The sequence below is a fragment of the Pteropus vampyrus genome, unplaced genomic scaffold, assembly GCF_000151845.1.
Source record: "Pteropus vampyrus isolate Shadow unplaced genomic scaffold, Pvam_2.0 Scaffold27, whole genome shotgun sequence".
Lineage (NCBI taxonomy): Eukaryota > Metazoa > Chordata > Mammalia > Chiroptera > Pteropodidae > Pteropus > Pteropus vampyrus.
The window spans coordinates 10,093,502-10,114,110 of record NW_011888808.1 but is presented as its reverse complement, the minus strand read 5'-3'; the positions used below and the strand labels follow the sequence as shown (position 1 = coordinate 10,114,110).

At 33.8% G+C, this 20,609-nt stretch overlaps 1 protein-coding gene across 3 annotated transcripts in view; it reads left to right on the top strand.

Moving 5' to 3' along the window:
- Positions 1 to 20,609, top strand: part of ZFR (zinc finger RNA binding protein) — a 67,475-nt gene that overhangs the window by 16,982 nt on the left and 29,884 nt on the right. For 2 of the 3 annotated variants that reach the window (XR_002779443.1, XM_011356453.2), the window contains exons 3-11: positions 1,350 to 1,671; positions 3,396 to 3,540; positions 5,435 to 5,653; positions 11,185 to 11,432; positions 14,014 to 14,205; positions 14,758 to 15,049; positions 16,792 to 16,985; positions 18,128 to 18,247; positions 19,362 to 19,507. Coding sequence is in view for 2 of the 3 variants with exons in the window: in XM_011356453.2 (XP_011354755.1) it covers positions 1,350 to 1,671; positions 3,396 to 3,540; positions 5,435 to 5,653; positions 11,185 to 11,432; positions 14,014 to 14,205; positions 14,758 to 15,049; positions 16,792 to 16,985; positions 18,128 to 18,247; positions 19,362 to 19,507 (1,878 nt within the window). In the remaining variant the exon portion in view is untranslated. The remainder of the gene's footprint in view (positions 1 to 1,349; positions 1,672 to 3,395; positions 3,541 to 5,434; positions 5,654 to 11,184; positions 11,433 to 14,013; positions 14,206 to 14,757; positions 15,050 to 16,791; positions 16,986 to 18,127; positions 18,248 to 19,361; positions 19,508 to 20,609) is intronic. The other variant, XM_011356454.2, reaches the window with a different exon arrangement.

Below are 20,609 nucleotides of genomic sequence, written 5' to 3'. Positions count from 1 at the left end.
TAATAATCAGAGATTTCCATAATACAGTTAAAACACGATGGCCCTAAAATTTAATTCTGTGTGGTATTTCTATGGTATTGTGCACACTAGTAAAGAATACCCTATACTATAACTCGTGAATCATACATTATAGTTTACTAGTGCATCTTGAGCTTATGTCAGGTATTTTTTTTCTTAGCTATTCTTAACTGTTAACTCATATTAAAACTTACAGTCAGCTAAAACCTGTCAGCTAAGTAACTGTTGGAGTGCTCCTTTTTTAGAAGGCATTTCTGTCTTGGTAATAGCTTTAGCAATTTAATTATGAGTGTATTACTCAGAAATCCTAGAACAACAGATACACTTTCATATGCTAACGTTGTTAGGCCTTGGTTTTATGTGACATAGGCTCTCAATTTAAAAGTAAAAAAAAAAATTTTAAGAATTTTATCTGGAATTTTTATTTGATTTACAGTTTTGGAAAATGTTTTTGCCTCTGAGGTTTAAATGGTTATGATCGAAGAGCATCTGACTTAGGTCTCCTTTTGTAACGTGTGCTACATTTTTAAGAGAAAATAATGTGTGTAATGAAATGCCTATAATCTGGAAAATTTATTAATAGATATTTCATTGTAGGTTTTGTACCCTAAAACAGAATTTCTTAACCTCTTCACTATACACATTCTTTGGATAATTCTTGGTTGTGGATAGCTGTCCTGTGCATTGTAAGATATGTAACAGCATCATTGGCCTCTACCCACTAGATACTAGTAGCACACATCACCACCACCTTCTCTGCAGTTTGACCATCATTATTTCCAGATACCGCCAAAAGTCCCCTGGGAGAATAGGGAGGGGGTGAAATCTTCCCCAGTTGAGAACCACTGCTCTAGAGTATCAGAAGTATTTCTTAAATCAACTGGGTAATAGTTTCTACGTTAAATGTTTTTCTTTATTGGAGTTAGACTGCAGTATTTTTTCTTAAGATCTCTTTGTAGAGTTTTTTTTAACTGTAGAGCATAATAAAGAACTTCATGTACAAGAAATATTTTTAAGACTTTTGAGTTTGATCATTTTTTTTCTTCCTAATACTGCTTCTTATCTCTGTTTGTCATCCCTTCTTTGTGGTATGTATAATCTGAAACATAATGTGTGACTATTTCATGTATTGAGGTTAAGGAATGAAAATTATATAATAACTATGGTATGATTAGGAGGTTTATTAAGTTCAAATAAAATACTTGGTCTTTTGTAGTCTGTGATTAAATTACTTGAAACATGCTTTTTTAAAAAAAAATATTTAAGTTGATTACACTCCTAGATTTTAAAATTAAATTGTATTGTGTTTATTCTTCTACTCCACAATATAGCCAGCAGCCAGCTTCGGGTGTAGCCTATTCTCATCCAACTACAGTTGCTAGCTACACTGTCCATCAGGCTCCAGTAGCTGCTCACACAGTTACTGCTGCCTATGCACCAGCAGCTGCCACAGTTGCAGTTGCCAGACCAGCTCCAGTAGCTGTTGCAGCTGCTGCAACAGCTGCTGCTGCTGTAACTGTTCTTGCTGCTGCTGCAACAGCTGCTGCTTATGGAGGCTACCCCACTGCACACACAGCAACGGATTATGGTTATACCCAGAGGCAACAAGAAGCACCACCACCACCACCCCCAGCTACTACACAGAACTACCAGGTAAGAAAACTATTAGTTTCAATAGCCTTAATACACAGACTTCAGTGTCCTCAATGTATGATATAATGTCCAAACCAGAGCTTCTGAAACTTGGGTCTTCTAAAATATACCTGTAATGATAGAGAAAAATGAATGTGTATTCTTAAGAAATTTAAGGGTATAGTCCAAGCATTAAGTTTCCTTGCTGTGAGTTGTATGTTAATAACTTCTCCCAGTCCATTCCACTCCATTTTATAATTGTTTGCTTTAATTAAAAAAAAAAAAAACTTACATTGATTACTGGTTTAAACATTTTAATTTTACCGCAGGTTTTTGAGAAAACTTAAGATATAGGGGAAAATGCCCCTTGTTTGTACTGTGGCATTTGTCCACTTGGAACACACCTGTGTCTCCTATTTTGAGAACCATGAGCCTTAAGTTATATAGGACAGACAAATTATAGTATCTTCCTGAAACTTATCAAAGGTGAAAATTCTGTTGCCTATACATTCTTCTCCCAGGGTGTTCTTAGTATGTAACCGAAATTGATCTTGCTAGATAGTTAGTTTTTGTTCATCCTTACGGGGACATGAAGATCTAATTATCTTTATACTATTTGTGTTTATTGTGGTACTTAATTACTGCTTAATTAAATTTGGTCCTAATTTCTTTAACCTTTTTTTGTTCGTTTGCTTTTAGTATGTTTTTTAAACTTTGATACTTCTGGACTTTACCTAGTTTTTCTATATTCTTTCTAAAGTATAGGCATTTGTTAAGAAATTGACATTTGAATCAACAATATTAGTATTTGCTATTAATATTTGGCAAGTTACTGAACTCGGAATTCCTTTTGACGTGTGATTATTTTCATTGTTTTTTAATAGGGTGTATGAAGCCCATCATTTTCTGGGTCCTGCCTATTTCTTTAGCCTTTCTACCCTCCTACCTTCCCATCCTTCCTCATTTTATGCAGTGTCAAAATTCACCCAGCTCACCTTGATCTTCACTGTCTTGGAGATTTTTATATATAGTGTTTCTTCTCCCTGGAACCTCCATTCCCCTTCCATCTGGAAGGTTCTACTCATTTCTTAATGGTAGTAGGAAATAAGGATGAAGAAAAAGAAAGCTGGAGCAATCAACAAAGTTTAGAATACCTAGGTGTCCTTTACTATGGAGTCCATCTTTAAAAAAACTGCCATGAATTTTTTAATAAAATTAATAAAAATATTTTATGATGTTTTGATTTTTCTGATTGTAAAAGTTAAACACTGCTTGAAATTGTTTTGACTTTATTTAATGAAGTTGAAAATGAATTCCCTTTGTATTGAATTTGACTCATGTCTTAGTCTAGGTATATATTTAGTGGGGTTTTTTGTTATTGTTGTTTTTTAAGGTCATTATTTTTATTTTTATTTTTTTACCCCCTCTTTAATTCCCCCCCTCCACCCCCAACCCATGAATGCTGCTGTTTTCCCCCTAAGAACTGGATCTCTGAAGGTGGAGTGTCTCCCCCTACATGCTCAGAGCCTGGCGCACCCGGGGTATGGTCCGCAGCCCCACCTGGGGCGTGAACCCAGGACTTCCTACATGTAAAGCAGACGTGCCAACCACTACACTATGGAGCTACCCTGTACTTAGTTTTTTTTTTGTTTTTCTTTATTACACATTTATATGGTAAAGATGAGGGGATGCGGATTCCTGCCTCTTCACTCATAGCAAGATTTTCTTTCATTCTCTTTCCTTAGGACTCGTACTCATATGTAAGATCCACAGCTCCTGCTGTAGCTTATGATAGTAAGCAGTACTACCAACAGCCAACAGCAACTGCTGCTGCTGTAGCTGCTGCTGCCCAGCCTCAGCCTTCTGTTGCTGAAACCTACTATCAGACAGGTGGGTTTTGTTAAATATACACAGTTTCATTGTATACTATTGAAATATATTATTCATGGTGTTTTTAAATAAAGATAATGTTTTTGAGTCCATCTAAACATTGTGTTATAGTACTTTGAGAGGCAGGTTCTAGCCATGTCCTTTTCTTCCTCTGCTAGAATGCCTTTGAGTCCCAAAGAGAAGACCATGGAAACAATTCATAATCATGCTCTTCTCTCTTAGAAGTGTATTCATTTTGGGTCTTTAGCTTATAGTTTCTCCCTGTTGAAATAAGCTGTACAAAAGAAGTTGTGATAACTTTTGGCTGCCTTCATATCTTTTCCAGAAATTCCCAGAACATAACTGCTGACTGCCTCTGTCACCAGTGGAGACCCTTTGTAGGCCCATATTTTTCGATCATCTTCCTCTGATCTGTAATGACAGTTGGTTCTGTAACCAGCCACTGATATTATAGTTCATTTAAATGCAGGAAGTGTTTTGTTTTCACACAATCCTACGTATTACATTTGTAATCTTTAAAGTATGGATTTTTTTTCATGGAGATTTAATTGAGAATTTTTAAAACAAAGTTCTCTGGGTTTTGAAAAGTTGGCAGCTCCTTTATTTTAATTATTTTTGAAGAACCATCAAAAGTGTGAGTAGAGCCTTGGATTAGGAAAGAGTAGAATTGGCTTCTAGTACTGGCTTTACGATTAATGCGGGCAAGTGATTTTTACCTCTTTTCATCTCTGTTCTCTTATTTGTGAGTTAGTTGACCCAGAACTCTCTCGGGTACTTCTAAGATTTTATGCATTTTTTAAAAGTGGTTTAAAAATATTTTGAATTATAATAACCCTCACTTTTCTTATAGTCTACTCTCTAATGATTTGTGAGTGCAGCAATCTCTGGTGAACTTGCTAGTTAATTAAGTTAGATTGTCTTAAAAGTACTGAATTATGTAAGAGTCGGATGACCTTGATTTAGTCTAAGTTATGAAATTGACTATGTGACTTGGTAAGTCATTTAGCTCTTGGACATTAGTTCCTTTTTTAAAAATGTCCTCATCTCTGTATTGTGTGGGTCAGATTTCATAGTTTTATAAACTCTTAAGTGCTGTTTATTTAAGCTACCTTAATTAAGCATAAAATGAGTTTGCCCCCTGATATTTGGACCTTTCTCAGTGATTGATGATTAGTGATTGATAATAAGGCTCATAAGATTTTTAAAGTACACATTTGTTTTGAATGTGGTCAAAGGCAGCAGAAAGTTTTGCAGAACTTTTAGGTGGCCCTTTGAGAAGAGCTGCACTCAAGTTATTGATATTTGAAGAATTAAGTCCGTAGCACCTTGTGAGTTGTAATCATATTGAAGTTCTCTATGGATAAACCAGTAAAATGAGATTACAGGTATATGAACAAGTTCCATATAATGAAACATTGAAATTTTTACTGTGAATTGAAGTACATGCTTCGAGGCACTCTCTCTTCAGTTTCCAACATTAAGGATAACTGTCAAGTAGCTTGACTAGCCTAATAGACATACACACACTCCTTTTCCAAAAACTTTGTTTGTTAATACCATTTTAAAGTAGTACTGGTATTTTAGTTGTAAATATTTACAAAATACCATTTTGGAAATAATGTGGAAAGAATCTGGGATGGGACAGTAAAATAATTTATATAAATGTTACATTTTGTTCATTTGGTAATAAGAATTTTACCCCTTTTGCCAAGAAGAAATTACTAGCATCAGATTTACAGTTAATGTTTACACCTATTTTTTCTAGTTATCCAGGATATTGGCCTAATAGTTACACCTTGGAGATATTGTGGGCTTAGTTCCATACCACCGCAGTGAAGTGAGTACTGTAAATGGTTCGTTCTTCTAATTTTCTGTTGTCTCTTTCCCAATTTAGCCCCCAAAGCAGGTTATAGCCAAGGTGCAACTCAGTATACACAAGCCCAGCAAACTCGACAAGTGACAGCCATAAAACCAGCCACACCAAGTCCAGCTACCACTACTTTCTCCATTTATCCTGTATCTTCCACCGTACAGCCAGTAGCAGCTGCAGCTACTGTGGTGCCATCCTATACCCAGAGTGCTACTTACAGTACCACGGCAGTTACTTATTCTGGTAAGACAGATAAACAGTGTTTAAATGAATAAAGAAATTAAAAAGAACTTACTAGAAACTATCTTGATTTTCTGTAGAATAATCTTACTCCCAGTAGCAAGAATTGAATTAATTAATAGACCTTATATAAATATATGTGCCCAATGTGACAAATGGATCATACTCTTAAGTTGTGTGGTTTGGGGTTTTTTTTTTAGGAGTTTTGCAGAACATGAAATGCTCTTTGGGCATTTGAAAGCTAGTCATGAGTCTTAGGCTTAGCATTACAATTAGAGAAAATAACACTTAGTATTCTACTGGTATTCTGTTTCTTTTCTGACTTTTCCAAATGAATCTGAAAACTCAAAGTTAACAGGGGAATACCATCGATGAATTATATTGATTATTTTAGCCCTCAAAGAGCTATTTCTTCATATTTATTATCAGGAATAAGTAGTCTTGAAAATATCAGGTAGCATTTGTAAACGTCTATAAGATAATGGTTATATAACACAGCTGAGAGGGATAGAGTAGTTTTATTTTTCTTAAATGATCATATTTTTATTTTTTTGTAGATACTTAGTCTTGTACTACTTTGTGGTTTGTTGTTTTACATTTTACTTATTTCTTAATACCTTATCTTGTTACATGAAGGATTTAAGGTGACATGGTCAATTTCAGTACTTAACCCCTTGATATACTTAGTTGTAGCTTGGGTGTTAGAAGCCCAGCTACTGAATTTAAAAATATTTTTTAATTTCTCGAGATTTTTTTTATCCCTAACCCTGTACCAGATGCTATGCTGGGTGAGTGGTAGGGATACAGTGGTGAATTAGGCAGGCATGGTGTGTTTGGAAACAAGAGTTCATTGTGTCTAGAATATAGGATGTATGGAATAAATATCAGATGAGGCAGGAAATATCAGTGTGAAAAAAAGCCTTACAGGCTCCGCTATGCTGTCTGTCTTTATCATGTAGGCAGAAAGGGTACCGAGAGATCTTAAAGACAGGGAGCAATGGGAACAGATTTGTAAGTTAACTGTGACAACCACATGGAAATGAATTGGAGTGAAGAGATATTATTCCTAGATCTGTCGTTCAGAATTGCCCAGATACAGCATTTCTGCCTCTCTTTATCCAATTAACCAGTTATAATTGTAATGGAATTATTTTAATGAAATCTGAGTGGAATGCATTTTTTCTAAATGTCCACATTAGCTTCCAAATAAGGAGTACAATAGTATCCCTTCCTTTATGTACTGCTTTATTACATAAATAGTACATTCCTATTTTAAAACTAGAAAATACAGAGAAAAATGTTAAATTGCTGGATATCTACCCCTAGACCCTAACTGCTGTTAACATTTTAGTGCATGTCTTTCTATACATTTTTCCATGGAATTATGGTTTCTTTACAAAAACGAATTTACCTGATACATGATATCATGTAAACTATTTTATTCTTACTGTGAATGTCCTTTCATGTCACTAAATAAAGAGCTATCATTCCTTTGTTTTCCTCCAACTTTTTATTATAGAAAATTTTAATTCTACAGAATAGTTGAAAAAATAATACAAATACCATATAGCAGTACTTAGATTCACCAGTTATGAATATTTTGTTGCATTTGCTTTCTCCTCTTAAAACGTATTTTCAAATGGGTCAACAATACACAAAAGTTGCAGATGACGTGGGTTTTTTGGCCCAGAATTTTTCAGCATTATTTCCTAAGGGCATTCTTTTACATAGCCACAATGCAAATATTATAAAAAGGAATCAAACATGAATATTATCTAATAAATTTCTCCAATTTTCCACAAGTGTCTTTTGTGGCTAGGCTTTCTGTGTGTTTGTGCTTTATTTTAAATTCAGGATCCAATTAGGGATCACTGATTGTGTTTGGTTGTCATGTCTTGTTGGTTTCAGTTTCCTTTAATATAGAATGATCCCCCCCCCCTTTTTTAATCTTCTCATGACCTTGACATTTTTTAAGAGTTCAGGCTCTTGTGGGATATTGTAGAATATCCCACAATCTGGATTTATCATTTTTTAAGAGTTCAGGCTCTTGTGGGATATTGTAGAATATCCCACAATCTGGATTTATCTGATTTCTTTATATGCTAAGATTATGGTAGCTTTTTAGTCAATAAAACTATGTGAACTTTTCTTTTTATGATATCAGGAGCACATAAGAAATAATGTCAGTTTATTCCTTATTGATGATTTCAAGTATAATTACTGGTTAAAGTGGTGACTACCAGACCTCTTCCTTGTAAAGATAGCCTCTTCCCTTTGTAATTAACCAAGTAATTTGTGAGCTTGTTACCCACAGATTGACTTTGACTCTATAATGTTAGATCCTTTGAAAATCTCTTAACGGAATCAAGTTTTAAAGTGAAGGTTGCAGAATCCTTTTATGTTGATTCTTAGGCATTTTTCTCAAGAAGAGTGTCCGTTTCCTCCCCCCGCCACCCCATTGGCATTACTGGACTTGTTCTTTTTTATTCAGTGTAGTATGATTCATTACTCTCCCTTTTTTACTTTTTGAGGTACACATTGTCCCAAATTTGGCCAATGGGATCCTTTTCAAACCAGCTCCTGAGTCTTGGCCTTGGTGTCATTAATCCTTTGAACACTTCTTTCCTTTCTAGCACATTTAAGATGTTACAGATATGCTTAGATATTTTCCTGCCTTAGGTTCACAGTTAGCCATCTTACAAAAGATCTTTGGTTTCATACATGGTAGTAGTATTTATAAACCAAGATCTCTGTTTCAATATACATATTTTTAATGGCTGTATAATATTTTATTGTATGGATGTAATATATTTTCAAATTTCTGTTTGGGGACACATTTCATATTAGGGAAAAACTAGAAACAACACTGGGTAAAGTAATCCTTGTACGTAAAGATTTGTATATTTGCCAATTTTTTTCACTAGGATAAATTCCTATATCTGGAACTGTTAGGTCAAAGAGTATGCACTTTTTAAAGAATATGTGATACACTGTGTGAAATTACCATTGAGAGATCATATTTAGGGCCTCTGAGTTCTCTGCAATTTTATATCAGCTACAACTTAGATCAGCTATTTTTATCACTAAAATGAGTTCTAGAATATTGGTACCTACTAAACAGTGACTTGTAGCATGATGAATTTACTACTGAAGTGACATTTTTATTTCTGATAATGTACAATTAAAAATTATATTTCTACTGTTAAAATTATGTACCTTACTAATAATTGAGAAACATTTTTAATAGAAGTACTTTTAAGCAAAACTGTTTTAGCGTTCAAAAATTGAGCTTTTATACTTAAATTAGATATACAATCGTATATACGTTTTCCCATAATGCTTTTACAAATGTATGTTTGTTTGCTCGTAGTAATAGATTTAAACATGTTCTTTAAATCTTTAGCCCACCTTTCAGTGCATACTTTGACATTTAAAAAACTAAGTAGTAAACTGTAATTAAATTTGCTTTTTTACTGGTTTTATTAGACTGTGTGCAAATGAAGGAGATTATTTTGTCAATATTAAGCTTAACCTGGTGATTTTTGTGGTTTAAATAACTCACTGTTTAAAGGACTTCACAATCTCTTAGCCTCAGTTTTCTTATCTGTAAAGTAAGGTTTGTAATACCTGCTCTAAAGTTTTGTTCTGAGACTTCACTGTGTTTGGAATACTGCCTCCCATATTATAGATTCTCATTTAAAAAAAAAAACAAAAAAACGAAAATTTCTGGTCATCCAGCATTGTAGAATGCTTTTGGTCTTATTCTACTTTTATTTTCTTGATATATTTAAGTGTCATTTTTAGTTTCTGTACATAACAACTAGTCATTCAGAAAATGTTTGTTTTAAAGATTTCATATAAAACTCATGGTCCTAAATGGTAATGATATAAAAATAGCTTTATTATTTTAATTAGACAACTTTATGGTGTTTTAAGAGCAAAATTTAAGCCATACATGTTTCTGTCTATAAATTTGAAAGCATTTGGCTGTGAGCTTGACTTGGTTCTTTTATCACATTCTTCAACAATAGAGGACATTGATAGAATTGATCAATAAACAGTTTATTGATCTATAGTTTTTCTTTTAACCACTTATATCAGTTGTTTCCTAATTGTCTTTTCTCTGAACATATATTTATTATTGGAATGTTTATCTACTTCTTCCTACTTTGATTTTTAGATGTTTTCTTACCATACTTTCTTCGTATCTTCATAAGAATTTACATAATTTAATAACCTGCCATAAAAGTCTAGGAAAGCTTTTTGTGGAAGTTGCCCAGTTTCTCTCCTGGATATGTTTAGTTTCAGATGCCTACAATTGTGATTTCCCATGCTCTTAACTCTCACCTTTACAATTCATGTTTTCTTTCCTCTGTGTGTGGATGCATTGAAGTCAGTGGGTCATAAGTCTTTACTTTTCAATATAGCAGTCTACACTCGAGAGACTAAAGTTTAGTTTTCCTTAACTAGTTCTTCTTTGTTCTCCTGGCAACCAGGAATCTCTCTTGAACCTTAGCATGACTCTTTGCTCACTCATTTCCACTTCAGGGAAAAAAGAAATCTTACTAGAATATGATAGAGAGTCCATGAAATTTCTAGAAACCTTAGTTTGGAAGGGGTAAAGTTTTTCAGTTTCGAGTTATACTCATAAATAAAATCAACTACTTTGTCAAATTTAAAACTTTTATAGATCTCTAAGCCTATAAATCACTGAACATAAACAACATGTACATATTATGTTAATACCTAGCTTAATGTGCTTGTTCATTAGAAACTTTAAACAATGGAAATGGATAGAATCCATACATTTAACCAGAAAATATAGTGCTTTTTCGTCTTCTGGAAACTGAAACCCGGTGTTTTTGGTTCTTAATTCCAAAACCTTTTATCTGTTGTCCTATATATTCATCTGAACCCCAGCTCCATATTATGGATTTCTGCTAAGCTTTATTCACTTTGCCTCTCCAAACCAGCTTCTACCAGCTCCTTGTTTTTTTCAGATGCACAACCCATCAGTCACTCTGGAATTCTAAATCTTGGTGTCATTTTTGTGTGTTTTCCTCTTCTTTCGTGTCTTTTATCCTCTTAGCCACTAAGCATGTGAAATTTCAATTTCGTGAGTTTCTTATTTTTTTCTATCTAGTATCCTAGTTCAGACCCTTCCTCAAGTCCAACACTTCACAATTGTACTTAGAGGAATTCTGTTTGGGGAAATATTAACAGGTTCTGTAGCCACATAAATTTACCAAATATTCTATTACATCCTTCCAAATGAACTATAAGCTTCTTGAAGACAAGGACTAAATCTTATAGTTTCTTTATACCTCCATAACACCTGGCATATGTTAAATAAAATACTTGTTGACTTGTATAAAAGGAAGATAAATAATATGTTTTCTAGGTTTTGTAAGATACACATTATTTGTAAATATGCATGTATAAACCTACCTTTTTTAGCAGAATTTATTGAATTTAAATTTACAGCATTTAACTTGGCCTTTTTAACATAATCTTTGTTTGATTTTATTTATAAGGTACATCTTATTCAGGTTATGAAGCAGCAGTGTATTCAGCTGCATCCTCCTACTACCAACAGCAGCAGCAGCAACAGAAGCAGGCAGCAGCAGCAGCTGCTGCTGCTGCTGCAACAGCTGCCTGGACAGGGACCACCTTTACTAAAAAAGCACCATTCCAAAATAAACAACTGAAACCAAAACAGCCTCCCAAACCACCCCAGATTCACTATTGTGATGTTTGTAAGATCAGCTGTGCTGGACCACAGGTACTTATGTTGTATGTTTTACCACGAGTCTTCAATGGTTAACTTTGATAGTTAAGTATGGTTGATATTCTAAGTCTTGTGCCTGCAAAGTTTTACATTTTCTTTCCTGTTACCTTTTAGCTATAACATACACATATTTTGCTAAATGACTATTTTTAAAAAGATAAGAATTCTGTTAAGAGGAAACTGTAAAAGTGATTATGAATATAAATGAAAAATGGGCGAATTGAGCTTTTCTTTTTTTTTCAAGAATGATACTTTGCTCTTCAGATAAAACAAATTTAGCTTAAAGATTTTATATTCAAATTAATTGGGATTTGGGGAAAAGATTGAATTTTTATTTCTTTTTTATCACCCACAACTTGCTTTGTAAAGCTTTTATACAAAATTCTTCAACTTAAGACAGTTTATTGATTTCCTTGGCTCTTTTTTTCAAGGTCCATTTTGGGGGAATAGAATTTTACAGCTGAAAAAGGATGATCACAGAGAGATAATTCAGTTTACACACTTACATTAATGATAAGAGGACTTTGTCAGATGTATTATATTTTGGAACATGAATAGGAGAAGGCATTGTCTTTCTGGAATTTAAAAAATTCTTAAGGGTTTTTTTTTTAATCAATTTTTGGAATAACATTTCCAGTGAGACTGGCTTTTGTATATGCTTTATAGAATGTTACTTATTTCTTTATAATCTCCATGAGAGAATAGGAATTTGGGGAGCAAGAAAGGCATAGGGAAGTGTCTTTTTCAAAAATATCAACTTGAGCATGTAGAATCTTTGTTCTTTTTTTTTTTTTTTTCTTAGTTGCTACACCTTAAAATAAGTGATTTAGGCACAAGTCTGTTTATTATAATGAGTTCAACTCTCTTCCCAGCTTTGTTATTTCTTTTTTTAAGAGCATCTAGTTTTTATATAAAAATTTGATAAGCAGTTTGGCAAATAAAAGGCATATTATTTGAAAAGACCAGATTTCGACTCTGTAGTAGTTTCTTCCAGTTTTTATCTGTCTTCCACCCCTGCCCCATATGTGTATATTCTTTTTAATTTACTAAATTAGTTCTACTTTTTAATACTGAATTTTGGGGGTGTTTTTAGTTAACCAGCATTCCCTGAATTACATAAATTTATTGTATGTAGTTAGTTACATAAAACTTTTTTTGTCCCTATTTCGAGTGTGATAGGAAGTAGTTCCATTGTCATTACATGACTGGAGGAGGGTGGGGGGGAATATTCATAGTGACCGGAATTAAACATAAAAGGGAACAAGGATGTTGGTCTTAGTATTTGAGGAGTGTATCCTGTTCTCCTGATGGCCGTTTAGAGAGGATGGTGCTATAAGTGGCAAATATAACCTAGAGATTTATTGAATATATGGTACTCATTTAGAAGGGTAGAACATTGCTCTAGGGTGATAGGTTAATAGCAGCATTTAGAATGAGTAGGTGTATAAGGCTGACCATTGATTTGGGGTGTCTGGATGGTTACACAAGAACAGGCCAGGGGAACTTCTGCAAGTCAGAGGCAGTGCCTTAAGGGGTTAGTGAGCCTTAGAGAAAAATATCATTGAGATTGTGAATTAAGAGTCTAGGTGTAAATGTAAGGAGAGAGAGTACTTCGGTTCAGATTTAAGGGTGTCATGGTTCTAGTCCAGTTACTTTATTGGTATTAAGGCTATATATGAAAGTCCATTGTAAGTCAGAGTGTTAGACAAATGTATTCTTGGTAAACAGGGTAAAGGTCCTTGGGCAAGTCAAAGACCTTAACTTCTTTGGGCTTTTGTTTCCTCACTTTTATAATTGGGACTTGTCCTAAATAATTGAGGCTTAAAGTGCTTCATGGAGCTGCTTCGGGCTGCCACAGAAAAGGAGAGAAGAACCAAATGGGTCTTAGGTCTCCCTCTTTGTTTAAAAAGCAGAGCAATTTTCCTTATTCGTGCATAATATCATTTCTAGAAAGGATTTTTCTTGTTTGAATATATAATTTCACTTTTTTATTGACTAATATTACAGTATTTTTCCTTGCAATTATGTACAATTTTGGCTAGTATATTTTAAATAGATACTTGTTTAGGGTGGCAAGAAATTCAATGTGGAGTGCATTCTGAGTTAGAAAAGTCAGTTTTATGAATAAACATACTTATTTGTGAAGAGTCTTGTTATTATACAGTAATTTTTTTCTCTTCTGTGCTATAGATATATTTTCCCCCGTCATCTTAGTCCTATAATTAAGTAATTCCCTTATGGCACGATCACTGTGTCTTTTTCTCTATCCAACATACATAAGCAGTAAAGATGCAAACTTTTGAAACCAAAAGCAGTTACTTTATTGATATTAGGGCTATATATGAAAGTCCACTATAAGTCAGAGTGTTAGACAAATGTATTCTTGGTAAACAGGGTAAAGAGAACCACAGATATGTCACATATGTAGGGAGTCCCACATGCTTTTGTTTAGTTAGTTGCTTTTTAAATTGTTTAGTGCTCATTTTTAAATGAGTATTAGAGATTTGAGAGTTGAATAATTTCAAATGTAAATAGAAAATGAATAAAACAAAATTAATTCTTTTGTTTGAAACAGACTTACAAAGAACATTTAGAAGGACAGAAACATAAAAAAAAAGAAGCCGCATTGAAAGCCTCACAAAATACCAGCAGCAGCAGCAACTCTACTCGTGGGACTCAAAATCAGCTCCGTTGTGAGCTCTGCGATGTGTCTTGTACAGGAGCAGATGCATATGCTGCCCACATTCGTGGTGCGAAGCATCAGAAAGTAGGTGTTTTTTTTCCCACGCACCCTTATGTCTTACTTTGTTTTCTTTTACTTTTTTAGTTGGAGCAGCGACGTCTGTGTGGAGGGGTATTAAGTAAAAGTGGCTCCAAAACTTCAAAATTTTGAGTGAATTATAAGCCTTATTTATATGGTAATATACGTAAAAGTGACATTAAATAGTCATTGCTTAAAAGAGGGAAAGACTAGAGACCTTTCTTTAAATTGAACTAGATCATTTATTCCACCAATTGGAAATTTGTTGTATGATTATTTTCCTCCTTTTGTCATGTTTAAGTTTAGGTTAGTATACGTGTGGCCAAGTCATTTCATCTTTCTCTGCCTTAGTTTCCTCACCTAGTATTAGGTGGAGAGAGAGAGAGAGAGAGAGAGAGAGAGAGTGAGTGTGTATGCATGCTTCACAGAGATTCTTTTGAGAGTAATGAGTTTTGTGTGTGAAAATATGGGAAAGGAAAAATACAACAATGTCTTTTAGACAAACTTAAAAATCTATACTCGAGTTTCCTGACAGATGAATGTGCTTTTATTTTGTAGGTGGTTAAATTACACACAAAACTTGGTAAACCCATTCCTTCAACAGAACCAAACGTCGTTAGTCAAGCTACTTCTTCAACAGCTGTGTCTGCTTCAAAACCGACTGCCTCTCCTTCAAGCATTGCAGCAAGCAATTGTACTGTGAACACTTCATCAATTGCAACATCTTCAGTGAAAGGTCTTACAACTCCAGGAAACTCGTCTCTTAATAGCACATCTAACACTAAAGTATCAGCAGTGCCTACAAATATGGCTGCTAAGAAGACATCTACACCCAAAATAAACTTTGTGGGCAAGTACTAAAGATTCTTTATGTTCCTCCTAACTCCAGCAAAGTGATAGTTCTCTTCCAGTCCAGGACTAACCCTTCTGCTTGTGCTCTTATACTTATCTCCTTTCTTCTCTGGGACCTTGTCAAATCACATATCTGTAATTTTTTTTGAATTTTTAATCCTCTAGTCGTTTCTTCCTTCTTCCCTTCAGCCATGAAGGTATACCTTTGTCTTCATAGTCTTCAATTTAAAAAAGACCCTTTTCCATTGCTGTTATCCTCTCAAGCTTCTCACCTAGTTCTTACTTTCTCTGTCTCTATACTTCCTATTTAGTTCTCAGTCTGTTATAGTATTTCCTCTTACCCTTTTCTGAAACTGCTTTCAAGAGTCATTAAAGACCTAATTGCCAAATCTAGTGGCCAGTTTTCAGTTTCATCCTGTTGGTCTCTAACATTTGACACAATTGACTCTTATACCTTAAAGCTTGAGAAATGTCTCTATTACCTGTCCACCCACCCCTTTCTCAGGTTATCTTTATTGGATCACTTACCTTCATGTTCATTTAAATGTTGGCATTTTAAGATGCTAATTCTGTTCTGGTCTTACTCTACTCACCCAGTATTCGTGAGTGGTCTCTTCCATTCCAGTGCATACAGTTACTTTAAAATCTTTTGAGCAAACTTAGAACTCCCATCTGAGTTCTAGAGCCACATTTTAGGTATTCCCTCATCATTATCTGTCCAGCTTTGTGGATGCCTACCAGTGTTTCATTCTAACTCAGTATCTCATAACAAGAGTACCATGAAATAATCTCATTAAATTGCTGCTTTCTCACTTGGGAAACTTCACTGTGACACTATTTCTTCCTTTTTATTGCCTCCAGTTGTCTACCTAGTCCTTTTGTTTCTATCACTACGATATTTTTACCAACAAAAAAATTTTTTCATAGCCACTGCCTTGTTAGGCCTTCATAGTCTCTTCCTCAGAGCTTTGTCTCTCATTGCATCCAGTCTCAACACTCGTCAGTCATTTTGTGAAAATAAGTATCAAATTGGGTTAGTGTCCTGATTTTAAAAATATTCAGTGGCCTTCCCTGTGCATATAGGAAAAAACTCTTTGTTCCTTAGTTATGTCATCCAAGCTCTTCACAATCTGCCCTCTGCCTCATACGTCATCACCTCATAAATCATACTGAATTACTGGGTCTCCCTGAATTTACTATAGTCTTCTTAACTGCATGTTGTTGTTCTTTTTTGTACATACTATTCTTTGTGTTTAGACAGCAGTCTCTCTCTGCTTGGCCAGTTCAATTCATTACTCTTTTTTCAAAGCCCAACTCAAGGGTCATACCCTTGGTAAAGCCTTTCCTAATCAGATCAGGTTAAAGGGTAGTGACTCCTTTGCTTTACATTTCCATAATCTGTTCATACTTATTACATTGCTTATCACATTGTATTATAATTACTTGTTGGCACCTCAAAGGCAGCTACACTGTTTTATTATATTACCAGAATGTAGGACAGTTCTTTGGAATTGAAAGAACTAGGAATACAAACGAATTACACTTAGACCCTACCTTTTCAGGTACTTGCTGTTCACTTGTTAAGAGAGGCATGTGGTGATGGAGAGGATCATTGGGTGTAGGATGGTAGAGAAAGGAAAGATCTATTCGTTAATAAGATTAAAAAGCCATGTGGTCTATAGGTTATACACTTATACAAAAAGAAAGTTAAAATTGCTATAATTTTTAATGCTTTTCTAGGTGGTAATAAGCTGCAATCAACAGGAAATAAAACAGAAGATTTAAAAGGAACCGAATGTGTTAAAAGCACTCCTGTCACTTCTGTACAGATTCCAGAAGTAAAGTCAGACACAGTGTCAGAACCAGTCACACCTGCATCTCTTGCTGCTTTGCAGAGTGATGTGCAACCAGTGGGCCATGACTATGTGGAAGAGGTATTGATTTGATAATACCGTTGCCGTGAGGTTAAAGAGTAAAAGTGCCACTTTGTTGTAAGCATGCTTTACATGTAAGATTAAATTGTATTCAATTATATTTTAGATTTAGTTTACTTATGAAGGAAAATCAAAGGGATTGCTTTAAGGGTTTTTAAAAAGCATGCTCTTTAAGTTTACCTAAGTGATACTACAATTTTTTTTTAACTTATCTCCGTGTTAACATCATCACTGGTGTAAAGTAATTTTCCATTTATTTGGTAGTCATTCCTGTATCTTTCAACTATCCTGAACATAGAAAGTAAAATTGTGAGCAGCAAAAATTTTGATAGCCATATTTCTCTTTCTGACCAATCAATTTCATGTGTAAAATTAAGGTTGCTGATTTAAAAGATTGTTTTTATTTGGTTTCTTAAGCTGATTCGAAAACAATTCCTGTTTTATTAGGTCATGTTCTTTATTTACAAGGTGGAAAACTGGGTTATGTAGTTTATAAATAGTTCACATACAATTTTAATTTAAAATTATAGTTCTTAAAAGATCAAGATTAGGTTATCTAAGAAATGTACACAGCCAGAACACCTTAATCTCCAATGATATTGGTTAATTAAATAATCCTAAACCTCAGATTTTTGCATTCAGAGCCATTCTTTAAAGCTTGTACACTTTGAACTTAATATATTTCATAGACTTCTTAATAGCATTCGAGTCTAAACTTGCCTTCATGATTGTGCAGATAGAAAAAAAATTGCCATGGGTTTTCTTTAGTTAGATATATAAAATCTAATTATCTTTATCTTCATCTCCAACAACATTACCTAGTATTCAGTAACTATTTGTTAGAAAATTTAAGGTATCTAATTGCATTTAAATGTTTACATATAGACAGAAGTATTAAAATTAAAGTTAATTACAAAAGCAAATACATGCTAACACATCTTGCACACAACAGTTAAAAATTCTAGCAGTTTGTTTCTGTAAATGATACTTTAAAAAATTATAGACATTGCTTCTTTTTTTCCTCACTTCAAACTTTTGATTTTGCACAGCATTTTTTTAATCGAGAATCTGGGCAGGTGTATGAATGAAGTTATCAACTCATAACATTCCAATTATTCTTGGATTTTTTTTTCCACACCAAGGTACGAAATGATGAAGGAAAAGTAATTCGATTCCATTGTAAATTATGTGAGTGCAGCTTTAATGATCCCAATGCTAAAGAGATGCACTTAAAAGGGCGAAGACACAGACTTCAATATAAAGTGAGTAAAAATTTCAACTATCTTCTTTTCTTTTTTTTAAAACAACTTGGAACATTCTAGATGCAAAACAAAGCATCTAAACATAACTCACTGAATCCGTGAACTCCCACTCTACGATGAGCATGTCATGTCTTGCTTAGATTCAGGTGCTTGGTTTTTTCTGATTAGTTTGTCGTACTTAAGACTATAACCATATTTCATCATTTTCAGTGACTGTAGCAAAATAAAACTGTAACATTCCTTAGATCAAATAATCATGTAAAGAAGTGTAAAGTCTCCATTCACCTACTTTATCTTGGTAGAATTCCCACTAAAATGAATTTCGAGATGAAGAATTCTTCATTGAAAACACTTCAAGTGTTCAGTTAAATCTAAATATTGTGTTAATAAGGCTGGACTAATGCACCAGATTTGTGTTTTCTTTTATAAACTCAGAGTTCATAAAAATTGAGTCTGTTAAAGGGCAGTACCTTTCTATGAAAAGAAACTTTTAAATCTCATTTAGAATCATCTGTTTACAAAAAAAAATACAGGAAAATTAAGTATCCATTAGTCCCCTGAGGATCTCTTCTGTCGGCCAATGTTACATACTTTCTCCATGCTAAGTATTTAATTTTAAACTTGGAAAATTAAGAATTTGGGGGATAGGAGGGAGAAAAGGATGTTTATTAATGTATTCTGAATTTCTCTCTGATTCAACTTACATACTGATTTTACTCTTATATAATAGGAAATTTGCAACTAAAAGCCTCTATGATAAAAGAAATGCATGATTGTATGATTTTATTTTGTCAGTTTTGTTTTTTGGGGTTTTGTTTTGTCTTGTTTATTATTATTTATATCTATAGCACCTGGTCTTCTTAGATGTTCTCTCATCCAAATACTAACCAGGCTCAACCCTGCTTAGCTTCTGAGATCAGACATTGGGCTTGTTCGGGGTGGCATGACTGTAGATCATGGACCATGGCTCCACTGGGGCACGAACCCAGGACCTTCTGCGTGTAAAGCAGATGTGCTAACCGCTACACTATGGAACCGTGTCCGTGATTGTATGATTTTAAAAATGTGTAGATTGTTGGCAGGAGTACTAGTTTTTTAAATGTCTTGTCAACAGAAAAAAGTCAATCCAGATTTGCAAGTGGAAGTAAAGCCCAGTATTCGAGCAAGAAAGATTCAAGAAGAAAAAATGAGGAAACAAATGCAAAAAGAGGAGTATTGGCGAAGACGAGAAGAAGAAGAACGCTGGAGAATGGAAATGAGGTAATATCTTTAACTTTTAGCAGCATAATAGTAAGTGGTTCAGCCTTTCTAAAAATATTAGCTATTGTGAGTATGCATCTTCTATTCAAAGCAGTCCAGATTTATAAAATGTAGTTTTAATATTCGCTTTTCAGAAGATCCCAGGTCTAGAAAAGAAATGCATTAAATTAAGTTATTGGGTGTTCTGGTATTTGATCATGGCTTTGGTATTAGGCATTATGTGGTTAATTATATGGAGAAATAATTTAATATTATAAATAAATGCCTCAGTTTAAAACAGCAAAATAGAACATTTGGTTCCATGATAAAAATATTCCAAGTATAAGATTTGGTAGATTCTAGACATCTTAGTGTGTTTTTATAAAAAGAAACTTCATTATAGAAACTTTATAGGCTGTAAGGAAGGAGAAATGAGAAAACATAATTTCCAGAGATATGTTCAGTTTTATTGATAATAACTGACAGATGTTCAAATTGTACAATTCACATTCATAGAAGTTGTGCAGCATTACCATAATCAATTTTAGAACATTTTCATCACCCCTAAAAGAAACCACGAACCCATTAGCAATCATTGCCTCCATTTTTTCTCCAACCCTTCCCTCTACCCCAAGGCAACTATTAATATACTTTCTGTCTCTGTAGATTTGCCTATTCAAGAGATTTCATATAAATGGAATCATACAATATGTGGTCTTTTGTGTCTGGCTACTTTCACTTGGCATTTTTTCAAGGTTCATGCATGTTATTGTATTTATCAGTACTTTATTCCTTTTTATTGCTGAATGATATTCTATTATAGATGTACCACATTTTGTTCATTCATCAGTTGATGGACATTTGTGTTATTTCTGCTTTGGGGCTATCATAGATACTGCTATCACAAATGCTGCTCCTATGAATATTTGCATACCAGTTTTAAAACATAATTTCAAAAAATAAGAACAGAAGCATAATGTACACATACTTTATAACCCACTTTTTTTCATTTACATATCTTAAAATTAAGCCAGGTTTTTTTTTTTTTTTATGGGAACATAGTATTTATTCTCTTGTGCAGAGGTAAAATATTCTTTATAACTAGTTCCATGTTGTTAGATAT